At 43.7% G+C, this 12974-nt stretch overlaps 1 protein-coding gene across 2 annotated transcripts in view; it reads right to left on the bottom strand.

The window, feature by feature from the left end:
• Positions 1 to 12974, bottom strand: part of PDE2A (phosphodiesterase 2A) — a 187037-nt gene that overhangs the window by 58208 nt on the left and 115855 nt on the right. For both annotated transcript variants that reach the window (XM_001369136.4, XM_056795024.1), the window contains 2 exons: positions 9699 to 9788; positions 4792 to 4880 (listed from right to left, as the gene is read on the bottom strand). In XM_001369136.4, coding sequence (XP_001369173.1) covers positions 4792 to 4880; positions 9699 to 9788 — 179 coding nt within the window. The remainder of the gene's footprint in view (positions 1 to 4791; positions 4881 to 9698; positions 9789 to 12974) is intronic.

Here is a 12974-nt window from a genome sequence, read left to right as displayed (position 1 = left end):
CCTGAAGCTCCTCCTCAGACAAGGGGCTTCCAGAGAGTGAGGGTCACATCCCTTCCCACATCTAGAACCCCCCAAAGACACCCCTGTGTCCCCTGTGAGTGGGGTTCTAGGCAGATGTCCCAGCCTCTGCCCTCCCTCCATTTCCCCTGGGCCCTTATCTATCTTTATGGCCCTGCTTCCACTTCACACCTGCTCCTGTTTGCAGTCCATCCAGGGTTTCCTGGAGGAACAGGACCTGTGCCAGTGCACTTATCCCCCTGGCATCCTGCCCAGCCACAGTGGCCTCCAGGGCTAGCCCTTGGGCCAGGGCTTGTAGCATCCCTTCTCATCCTTGTCCCATTTCTGCCGATGTTGGCCTGACCCAGACACTTCCTCAAAGCCTTTGGAGCTTCCTCCCCCCATCCCTTCTTCCTCACCCTGGTTCAGTTGTCTCGCATCCAATTCCCCATGTCCAAGCGCATATGCTCCTTTCAGCCCCCCCATGACACATTCAGCCCCACTGAACAGTGAGGTGGTGTCCCCCCACCCCCACACACTTGCTGGGTAAGGATGGGCTCTCCAGCCATGTCCTGTTGATGCCACCTCCTTGCTATTTCTGGCATCCTTCCTCCTTCTCTCTACACCCCACACACCTCTCTAGGTCCTGCCATAGTTGCCTCTTCCCTGGACTACTGGAATAGCCTCCTTACTGAACTCCTCGACTCAAATTTTTCCTCTTTCTAATCTGTCCTTCTTGGTGTTATTGTTGAGTCATTTTTCAGTTGTATCTGATGCTTTGTCACCCCATTTAGGGTTTTCTTGGCAAAGAAACTGGAGTGGTTTGTCTTTTCCTTCTCTAGCACATTTACAGATGAGGAAACTGAGGCAAACATGGATAAGCAACTTGCCCAGAGTCACACAGCTAATGAAGTGTCTGAGACCAGATTTGAACTAGGGAATCTTGAGTCTCCCTGACTCCAGGCCCTGCATTCTGTGCACTACAGCACCACCTGATTATCTGTATACAATATCCCATTCCTTCGATTGGACTGTAAGCTCCTAGAAGGCAGAATCAATTCCATTTTTCATCTTTGCATCCACAAGAGTGAGAATACCACCATGTACATAGTAGATGGGGCCAGAGATGAAGCAGTGATAGAGCACCAGAGGGGACTCATCTTCCTGAGTGGCCTCAGTATTCATTAGCTGTATGATCCTGGGCAAGTCACTTGATGCCCTATGTCTAATTTTCTCATCTGTAAGATGAGTTGAAGGAGGAAATGGCAAACCCAGTATCTTTGCCAAGAAAACACCAAGTGGGGTCACAAAGAGTTAGATATCAATTGAAAAGTGCCTGAACATTGCAGACACTTTGTAGATTTGAAAATTCTTCCCTATCACTTTAGTACCATGGAAAGAGTAGTGAGTGATTCTATATTCAAAGGACCTGGGTTCAAATCTTGCCTCCAGATGCTTATGAGAGACAGCCAAGTGGAAGTTAAAAGATGCAATTGAGAGAACATGGGTGGGCTTAGAGTTAAGAAAACAAATATACAGCCTCAAAAACTTTCTCTCTGTGAGATCCTGGGCAAGTAATTTAATTTCTCTTTGCCTTAGTTTCCTCAACTATAAAATGAGGAGAAGAATACCATCTATCTCCCAGGGTTGTTGTGAGAATTGTATTTGTGAAAATGTTTAGCACTGTGCCTGGCACAGAATAGGCATTTAGTAAATGTTTCTTTCCTCCCCCACCCCTCCCCTTATTACATATGTGATCTTGGACAAGTTACTTCATTTCCCTGAGCCTCGATTTCCTTATATTTAAAGGTGGGGGGGGAGCAAGGTTTGGACTATTTGGCCCCTGAGGTTGTTTCCAGTTTTAGATTCTAAATGTCTGAAGAAGCTCAGATGAGAGTTATATATTATAGCCCTAGATAATCAGGGCAGGCTTCTTGGAAGAGATGGAAACTGAAGTAAAATTATTGTCCATTCCCTGATCTTGTCCTACTAGTAACTGGCTCCTTCCACATCTCCTCCAATTGAAACCTTTTCTTCCTTTCAAGATCCAATTCAGATATAATTCCCTCAATGAACCCTAGTATAGCAGAAACAGTGTTGAGCCCAGTCAATCAGACATTCTGAACATTCTGAATTCACGTACTGATTCTGCTTCTGGTTTGAGTCTGGATCCCAACTCTAGCTATGTCACTTGGGGTAAGACATGATACCTCTCTGAACCTCAGTTCTTCAACTATAAAATGAGAGGTTAGAATAAATGCTCTCTCAGGTGCCTCCCAGCTTTAATGTTCAGTTATTCTAAGATTCTGATATTCAAATAACCCAGCTCCAATACATTTTTCTAGGAAGCCTTCCCTGATCTCCCCAGATATATATAATCTCTCTCTTTCCTTCCCCCTCTCTATCCTTCCTCCCTTCCTCCTGCTGTCCCTTCTCTCTCTCTCTCTCTCTCTCTCTCTCTCTCTCTCTCTCTCTCTCTCTCTCTTTCTCTCTCTCTCTCTCTCTCTCTCTCTCTCTCTCTCTCTCTCTCTCTCTCTCTCTCTCTCTCTCTCTCTCTCTCTCTCTCTTCCCCTTCCTCCCTCTCTCTCCCTCTCTTCTCCCTCCCTTCCTTTCTGTTTCTGTCTCCCCTCTCTCTCCCTTTCTCCCTCTCCCTCTCTTCCCCTCTCTCCCTATCTCTTCTCTCTCTTCTCTCCCTCTCTCTCTTTGTGTTTCTGTCTCCCCCACTCTTCCTCTCTCTCTTCCTCTCCCTCTCTTCCCCTCCCTCCCTCTCTCTATCTCTTCCCCTCCCTCCCTCTCTCTTCTCTCTCTGTCTCTCTCTGTCTGTCTGTCTCTCTTTCCCTCTCTCTCTCTCTCTCTCTCTCTCTCTGTCTCTCTCTGTTTCTGTCTCCCCTTCTCTCCCCTTTCCCCCCTCTTTACTATGCTGGTATGTCCCTACTTTTTATTAAAATTATTTGTGTCTATGTCTTATCACCCCCATCAAATGAATCCTAGGAGGTAGGGAACAAGCTGTATCTAATCTTTGTATCTCCTCCAAAGCCTGGGGCCTGGGCAACATAACTGACATTTATATAGCATTCTAATGTTTGCAAGGCACATTTTTAATGACTTGGGCTTCAGAACAATCCTTTGTGGGAAACAGCACAGATGAACCTGCAAAATTCTCATTTTACGAATGAAGAAACTGAGGATGAGGAAGGTTCAGTAACTTGCAAGGCATCACACAACCATTAAGGGTCAAAGGTAGGATATGGGCACGAGTTCTTCTGATTCCAAATCCAGCATGTTCTATCCACTGCTGCACAAAATCTCTAGTAGCTAATATATTATTAAGTGTTTTAAATTAAATTCTGATGTTCTATGATTCTGGCATTCTAATTAGGTTAGAGTCTGACAGAAAGCACTGAGATTATCCATTTTGGAACCCCAACATAAGATTCCAGCTGAGAGGTGATGTGACGAAGATTGTAACTCAGATGGGAATTGTATTCTGTAATTCTAACATACTGAGCCTAGAACATTGGGTGAGTCCAACAGGCTGTGATTCCAGATTCTCTGATTTCAAAATTCTGTCATTCTAGCCTTTATTCTGTGCTACTATGATGCTAACATTCGAATATGGTAACATTCAAAATTTCTAACATCAGCATTCTGTGATTCTATGATTTTAACATTATACACTTCTCAAATTCCATGATGCCAACATCCTGTGACTTTCACATTCTGCAGTTCTGAGTGTGACATTCTGTGGTTCTAAGACAGCAGCAAAGCAGAGGAGTCAGTGTGTCAGAGGAAGGGGATAACAATTAAAAATTTTTTAATTCCTGCAAGAAAAAGAAAAACACAAGCTGGTGCCTCCCCACCCCCATCTCCTCTCGCCCTTTCTCTGTATTACTGAACACCAAGGATCAATATCTGCTCCTTTTCCTTCCCTGCTTCACCAGCAAGTATTGACTAAGCACCTACTGTGTGGGACACTTGGGTTTGAGAAAGGAAGAGTGTATGCTTGGCCCTGAGTGTTAGGGAGACAGTTCTGAGGCTGGATGCCCCCACACAGAGCATGGCCTTCCCAAATGAATCCAGCATGGCGCCCAAAGCCCAGGAGTGTTTATTGGTTTCTCTTTAAAGGTTTAATTAAACTCCTGTGGTCATCAGCTCCATTTTGGTTAATAGAGTCTGAAAAGGGAAGTGTACTTATGCTTTCTCTTCAAAGTAAACAGAAAGGTAGAAGATGAAACAAAGGGGAGAAGACCCTCTGGACTCTTCTCAATCACTTATGGAAGGATGGGTTTGTAAATGCTAGCTCCTAATGAATGATTACAAGGAATTGGTGGGAATCGGTAGGAAACCTGGATTCACATTCTGGCTAGGATTCTCCTCTAGGGAGTTTTAAGTTTCCAAGATTTTAATAGTCTATACTTTTACATTCTGACACCTAAAGAGTTCTACATTCTGAAATTTTAATTATTTTGGTATTCTAAAATTTCAACATTATGCAATTTTAATTATGTTACCTAGATTTCTAAGATTCTAACATGCTATGCTTGCAATTTACTTGGATTCTAATATTCTACATTCCAACTTTCTACTATTCAAACCTTCTATGATGCTAAGCTGGATTTGAACATTCACAGATTCTAATATTCTAAGATTCGAATCAGGTCAGTAGGGACAGGTCAAAGTTGTCTGAAGGAGACTTACAAAGTCTCTCGCATCCCACTAATGAAGGTGGCCAACTAGTTTCCTCCAGGACAGATGACTCCACATGGGTGTGGAAGCCCAAGATACGAGACTCACCGGACTTTCCCCTCCTGGGGTAGGTCATGTGGGGGCTCTGCACACACTAGCCGGGATTCTCCATCAAGCAGGTAAGTGTAGATGGTTTCCTAGAGCAGAGAGAGTCTGGTGAGATTGGTAAATAACAGCATTCAGGCCCTTATCCAATTCCACATCCCAATTTGGATCCCAAAGCATTCTTTTTTATTTCATCACATTTCTAATTCATTATTACTGATGCTATTTAAAATGTTACTCCCTTTGATTTCTTCCCTTGTGAAAGTATGAAACTTTGGGTTGGGTCTTTGCAGATATCCGTATGTAGAGAAAGCTCAGAGCTGGTTGTATAGATCAAGGAATCTTCTAGATAAAGATGACAACTGAATACATTGGAACTGATAAAATTACAAAGGGAGAAAGTGGAGAGAGAAAGGGGGTCTTGGGAGCAGCTGGGTAGCTCAGTGGATTGAGAGTCAGGCCCAGAAATAAGAGGTCCTGGGTTCAAATCTGACCTCAGACACTTCATAGCTGTGTGACCCTGGGCAAGTCAGTGAACCCCCATTGCCCAGCCCTTACCTCTCTTCTGCCTTGGAACCAATATACAGTATTGATTCCAAGACAGGAGAGAGAGAGAGAGAAAGAGAGAGAGAGAGAGAGAGAAAGAGAGAGAGAGAGAGAGAGAGAGAGAGAGAGAGAAAGAAAGAAAGAAAGAGAGAGAGAGAAAGAAAGAAAGAGAGAGAAAGAAAGAAAGAAAGAAAGAAAGAAAGAAAGAAAGAAAGAAAGAAAGAAAGAAAGAAAGAAAGAAAGAAAGAAAGAAAGAAAGAAAGAAAGAAAGAAAGAAAGAAAGAAAGAAAGAAAGAAAGAAAGAAAGAAAGAAAGAAAGAAAGAAAGAAAGAAAGAAAGAAAGAAAGAAAGAAAGAAAGAAAGAAAGAAAGAAAGAAAGAAAGAAAGAAAGAAAGAAAGAAAGAAAGAAAGAAAGAAAGAAAGAAAGAAAGAAAGAAAGAAAGAAAGAAAGAAGATTTCAAATACAGAGCCTAGAATGTACATACAATTCCTGGTCAGGGCACTCAAGCAAAGGATACCAAGAAGAAATGGTCACACAAACAGAAAAACCAAGAGAGAGCAGAGGGTGTCAGAAGCCAAAGTTTGGTGTTTTACACCAGAGGCAATAGAGAGATGCTGATAATATCTGAGTGGGAGAGTAACATGATTAGAACATGTTTTAAGAACATAGTTAATTTTATGTGAAATGAGGATTGAAAATGGGAGTGAGTAGAAGTTAAAGACCAATTAGGGGGGTACAAAATAGACAAAAGACAGTCCAGGAGAAAGAGGTGGGAAAGAGTGTCTAAAAGCTAACAAAAAATGAGGATGGGGAAAAGGCCATCGAAATCACTAGAAACCATGGGGAGAGCAGTTTGTTTCTCTGCGGGTAGGACTGGAAGCCAGATTACAAAGCAGAGAAGTGAATGGGGGGGGGGGGGGGGGGATGTGGAATGCTTCAGGAATTCACGTGTCATCTTTGTACAGGGAACTTTGACCATCTTCAAGATCTCTTTCCGCTCTAAATCCTGTGATTCTATGGCCAAGACAAACCCTAGCACCACCAGGAAGCCTTCTCTTTCATCCTCCATCCCCTAGTGCATCCTGATCTCTCTCTCCCTCTCCCTCTTTCCTTCCCTCTCCCCCTTCCTTTCCTTCTCCTTTCTTCTCTATATCTGTCTCTCTGTTTCTCTCTCTCTCTTTGTCTCTCTCTGTCTCTCTCCCCCCTCTCTGTCTCTCTCTTTGTCTCTGTCTCTGCCTCTGTCTCTGTCTGTCTCTGTCTCTCTGTCTCTCTTTGTCTCTGTCTCTCTGTCCCTCTCTTTGTCTCTCTCTCTCTCTGACTCTCTGTCTCTTCCTCTGTCTCTCTGTCTCTCTGCCTCTCTCTTCCTCTCTCTTCTTCTCCCTCTTCACCCATCCCCTCTCTCATCCTTTCCCTTCCCTGAGCTCTCTCCCCTCTTAAAATGCTTCTTCATTTCTCTGGCTTCCTTTAAGTCTCAGTCCACATCTACAAAAAGTCTTTCCCAAATCCTGCCGCCCCCAACAGCGAATGCCTTCCGTCCCTTTACACCGTGTGTAATGTGCCTTGTATGTACCACCTGATCTCCCTGGCACCTCCCCCACTAGCACACACTCCCTGAGGGTAGGGATTCTTCTTGCCTACATCGGTATCTTCAGCGCTGAGATGCCTGACTCGGTAGGCTTTTCTAATTGACTGATGGATTGCTTGGTATAGTGAAAGGGGTCTCCTCTCCCACTTATCACTTAGGCACAACACTTTCCTGCTCTGAGCCTTAGGAAATAATAAACTATAAGATGGGAATAATATTCGCTGTCCCCATCTCAAAGGGCCCCATCAGACTCCAGAAGCCCTGAAACTCCTTTGGGACTGCCCGCTGCAGGACATCACATTTTTCCCTCTCTTGGCTGATTTTCCTCCTTCCCTCCTTCTTCCCTTCCTCCTTCCGCCTTTCTTCAGATTCTGCTTGCCCCTCCCCCCAGCCCACCCAATGCACCCCCCCCCCCCCGGTTAAAATTAGCCACATTTAGAGGAAGCTGTTTCGTGTGCATCAGCGAAGTCTGCATTCCCAGGGAGGTTTGGGGACAATGCTCACTGATGAGGGCAGGTGCCAGGCTCCCAGTCCCTCTCCCCCCCCCATCCTCCCTTATTGCCCTTCCTCTGGGAACCTCAGAGCCCAAACTAGGGCAAGGGGGCTACCCTGTGGCTCAGGAACGGAGAAGGAGCATTATGCTGTATATACATACCTCATCCCCATCTCGAGCCCCAAACCCACTCATGTCAGGAGCTTATCACGTTCCCCTAAACTCATTCTTCTTCCCAGTTTCCTGATTTCCGACATCCTTCCAGACAACCAGAGCCTTAGAAATCACCCTATGATGCTTATTGCCTGAATGACCTTGGACAAGATACTGAAATTCTTGGGGCCTCAAATTCCTTCTCTGTAAAATGATGAGTTTGAACTTGATGGTCTTCCAGCTCTATATTTATGATTTCCGATCCAGTTCAACAACCCATTTTACAGATTAGGAAACTAAGGAACTTGCCCAGAGATGGTAAATTCCAGAATCAAAACATCTTTGATTGTTTCCTCTCCTTCAAGCCCACAACCAGTTAGTTTTCTGGTCGTATTGATTCTACTTCCACAATTTCTCTTAAATCCACCTGTGGCAAAGAAGATAGATTTAAAGTCAGAGGACAGTGACCTGGGCCCTCATTACCTGCATTACTAAAATATGTAACCTAACTGGTTTCCCTCTCTCTAGTCTCTCCCCTCTCTAATTCACATCCTCTATATGTTATCCATGTAATTCACTCTATGCCTTTGTCATTCTCCTATTCAAAAACTTTCAATGGCTCACATTGCCTAGCCAAAAACAAACAAACCAACAAAAAACCCGTACTGTTCCTGGCATTCAAGGTCTCCCGTGGTCTAGTTTGAGGTGAACTCTCCAGACTCATAAATGCTACTCCCCTTCAGGTAGTCCAGCTAAATTGGACTGCTTGTGGTTCTTCATTCTCATTCTGCCCAGCCAATATCTTTGATATGATTTCTCAGCCTAAAATGGATCCCCCACTCTCCTCCCCATCTTGCCCCCATTCCTTTCTTTCACAGCTTTTACCTTCTAAGCTACCTGGGAGCAAAGATAATTTTTTCAATCCTTACTTTCTGTCCTAGTAACAACTCTGAGACAGAAGGCCAGGGGCTAGGCAAACAGGGTTAAGTGGCTTGCCCAGAGTGACACAGCTAGGAAGTGTCTGAGGCCAGATTTGAACTCAGGTCCCCTTGCCTCTAGGCCTGACGCTCTATCCACTGAGCCACCCAGCTACCCTGAAGGAATTCTTCTTCATGGATGTGTTATACCAGATGGCCTCTGAGATCCCTCCCAAATGGGCACTGATTCTACAGTACTTACATTGCTCCAACACTGGGTTATTGTGCAGAAAAATGCTTTGTAAGTCTTATATCAGTATCAAAGTGGGACCAGCCACTGAATTATAATCATAAATATGCTATATTTATAAAATATATTTCAAAAGTGTCATAATTATAAAATATGCCATCACAATCCAATTCCATCATTTTTTACCCGTGGAAACTGAGACAGTCACACAGAAAATCAATGGCAAGCCTGAGACTAGAACCCAGGTCTCAAGACTCCCAGCCAGGGCTCTTTCCCCTCCTTTCTTCCTGCTTCCCCACTTTTCTGCATCCCTCCAGATGTGTCATCACCACTAGCCAGATGTTGTCTGATTTTCTTTCTTTTCCAGGGCTGGTTTATTTTGGGTATTGATGAGCCACCTCCTTCTTACTAATTTTCACACTCCACAATTTGGCTCTAGTTAACCCTGTCATGTTGGGCTGCAAATATTTCAGTCTTTGAAAGAGGATGTGCCTCCCTCCCTTTCCTAAAGATCTTCAAGTATAGATCGCTTGTCCAAGATGATGTAAAAGGAACAACCGCTGGAACCCTGAATGACTTGAGGTCCCTGTGAACTTTGAGATCTCAGAATCTGTGAGTTTGGGTAAGGGAAATATTCAGGGAAAGGGCTTTTGGGTCCTTATCTGTGTTTTATTCCTTGGCTAAAAAGGATCATCAGGGAGGGGGCCATGACCCTTTTTTCCATCCCTGATGCTTCTGGATAGAACTTACTCAAGCCCCCACTTTCATCTCTCCTCTCTGTGAGGCATAAAAGCTCTTACTCAGATCAGACTATGTCTGTCCTCTCCTCTTCTTCCTCTCTTTCCCCCAGAAGAACCAGGAATCCTGTTAGGCAAAGGGATTCAGGCCAGACCAAGTAGTGGACTGAATCCCTCATATTCTTGTCCTTCCTCTGAACTGGGTGACCTGGAAGGAGGGGCACCTACCACTTTGGGGAGCACAGCAGAGATGGCTTCCTTGATGACATCGTGAAGACTGGAGGCATCAATAACAGAGCCCAAACTCAGCAGGGCTTCCTGAAAGAGAAGAGAGGGCAAGAGGCATCACTGCAGGGACAAAGTTGTAAATAGAAAATCAAGGAACCTTAAAATCCTGCCTTCTCAGAGCCAGAACTAGAACCCTCAGGGGTATCTTGCCTGATCTCCTCTCCCATCCTTTTCCCCACCATAAAACGTCCCCTCCCTATTTGACTCTTCAACAGCAGGTCAGCCAATCTTTGCACACTTCCAAGCATGAGAAATTTGCTTCTTCCCAGGGTGCTGACCATTCCACTGAGTAACAATTCTCATGGTTAAGAACCTTTGCTCTGCATTGACCTGAAATCTGGCTCCCTGGGACTTCTTTTTGGTTCTAGCTCCACGATCTGAGACCAAGCAGATCAAGGCTAATCTCCCTGCCACAAGCCAAGCCCTCAAATGTTTGCATGCAGAATCCACTTCTTCCCTACCTGCATGTCTTCTCTTTAAGACATCAGGAGAAATGTCTCTCATCCTTTTAAATGCATGGCATACTGCCCCTTCTTGGTCACTACTCTCCTCTGGATATGTTCTAGCTTGCTTCCCCAACCTGGAGGCAATGATCCAGGTGTGCTCTGACTAAAGGAGGGAACCCAATGACTATTGCTTCCCTCATTCTGCTGCCTTTGTCTCTTAATGTAACCAAAAATTGAATCAGTTTTTTGACCACTGAGTCAGGTTGGTGACTAATATTGAGCTTGTGGTCAGCCAGTACAAAAAGGGATTTTCCCACAAGAACTGCGGCAAATAATCTATGTCTCCCTATCATAAAATTATTGATGGTTAATAAATTCACCATTTATTCATAGTTGCCCCTCACATATTGCCCTGGACAATCCCAAAGAATATTCATTTTTAAAAACATACTTATTTCCCTCCTTCCTTCCTCCCCACAAAAAGCTTTGCCTTTGATAGAAAGCTGAGAAAACCCCCCCATTGATTTCCTTCCTTGGCTCTAAACACCAACAAATCTGGGGTTCACTCCATTCTGGAAGTGGTTAGAAAGAAAGGAGGGTTTCATCTACCAGATTTATGTGTATGTTTATAATACTAGAGGGTAGAAGAAATAAGCATTAATACAGCTCCTACTATGAGCCAGGCATTGGACTAAGTAGTTTACAAAATTTCTCATTTGATTCTCACCACAATCCTGGGAAGTAGATGGTATAATTATCCTCATTTACAGATGAGGACACTGAGGCAGACAGAGGTCAAGTGACTCATCCTAGGTCACACAGCTAATAAGTATCAGAAGTCAAATTTGAACTCTGGTCTTCCTTAGAAGGTTCTATATACTGTGCCCCTCCTTGGTGCTTCATATTCATAGGTTTCTTTAGGAATGTGGTCCTGGTCACCTAGATTCAAGTCCAGCATTCTCTGTTCTCTAGTCATGCCTCCTTTCGAGTTAAAAGTTAAAAAATGTATGGGACAATTCTGTAGGACAAAAAAACTCTTCTTTCATCCTCATGTCTAATACTCTTCCCCTAATATGTATCTTTAAATCTGACTGTCCTTTTTCATCCATGAATAAACCATTGGAAAACCACTATTACAGGGAGGGAGTGGGAATGGAGTATGTGGTGACAGAGAGGAAGGAGACAGGTAAGCATGAAGTCAGGGCTGGATCAAGTCCTAAAATATGGCAAAGATGAAGATCATTTGATAGAAGCAGGTATGTTTAACCTAGAGAAGTCTCTGGGGAGCCATGATTGCCATATTCAAGTACTTCAAAGGCCATCAAGTGGAAGAGAGATTAATCTGGTACTGCTTGGCCCCAGAGGACACAGGGGAGGATTGGATTTGCAAAAAGACGAATTAGAAAATGAGAGGGAAAACAATTAGAGGTATCCCAAAGGGAGGTGTGTGGCCTCTAGAGTTGGCGGACTTTTCCTTCACCGGAGGTCTTCAAGCAAAAGCTGACCATTTGTCATGGGGGACGCTGGACTAGATGGCCAGTAAGGCCCCTTCCAAGCACTGAAATCTGTGACTTTGTAATGGTAGAAGGAAGAAGGCATTACAAAATCATGTTGCTAAAATTGCAAAATGAGGGGAAGCCCTCCAATTGGGGAATGGCTAAACAAATTGTTGTATATGTTGGTGATTGAATACTATTGTGCTCAAAGGAATAATAAAGTAGAGGAATTCCATGGAGACTGGAACAACCTCCAGGAATTGATGCAGAGTGAAAGGAACAGAACCAGGAGAATAATGTAGACAGAGACTGAAACTGTAGACAGAGACTGAAACATTATGGCACAATTGAACATAATGGACTTCTTTACTAGCAGCAATGCAATGATCCAGGACAATTCTGAGGGGCTTATGAGAATGAACTGTGGGAGTAGAAACACAGAAGAAAAAAAAACTGCTTGATCACATGGATCGAAGGGGAGGTAGACTCTAAGCGATCATCCTAGTGCAAATATCAAAAATATGGAAATAGGTCTTGATCAATTGCACATGTAAAACCCAGTGAAATTGCTCGTTGGCTATGGGAGGGGGCTTGGAGGAGGGGAGGGAAAGAACATGAATCTTGTAACCATAGAAAAATATTCTAAATTAATTAATTAAAGAAATTTTTTTTAAAACCATGTTGCTGTTCTTCAGTGGTGCCCAACTCTTTATAGCCTCGTTTAGGGATTTCTTGGCAAGGTACTGGAGTGGTTTGTCATTTTCTTCTCCAGCTCATTTTACTGATGAGGAAACTGAGGTAAATAGGACTAAGTAACTTGCCCAGGATCACATAGCTAGTGAGTGCTTGAGGCTGGATTTGAACTCATGAATATGAGTGTTCCTAGTTCACGGTCCAATGTTCTATTTACTGCACCACTAATTACAAAATTACAATTTCAGAATTGAAAAGGAACTCAGAGGGCATGTGGTAACCAATTCATGATTACCATTATCCATTATCCAGACCCTGAATATCTACAAGGGAATTCACTACTTCATGAAGCAGCCAGCCCATTCCACTTTTAAACAACTCTAACTATTAAGTTTTTATTTAATATCAGATTTTAAAATCAGTCTCTCTACAGTGATTTCCCCTACCCAGTCACCCCCACTGTTCCTTATCCTGCCCTCAAAAGATAAAATAATAGAATCCAATAAGAGCTGCAGGTCTGAGATCAAGAAACCAAACTAACACAAGGCTCAGGAAAACCCGAGGGGTTTGGGGACCTTCCA

The sequence above is a fragment of the Monodelphis domestica genome, chromosome 4 (assembly GCF_027887165.1).
Source record: "Monodelphis domestica isolate mMonDom1 chromosome 4, mMonDom1.pri, whole genome shotgun sequence".
Classification (NCBI taxonomy): Eukaryota; Metazoa; Chordata; class Mammalia; order Didelphimorphia; family Didelphidae; genus Monodelphis; species Monodelphis domestica.
This window is presented reverse-complemented; position numbering and strand designations above follow the sequence as displayed.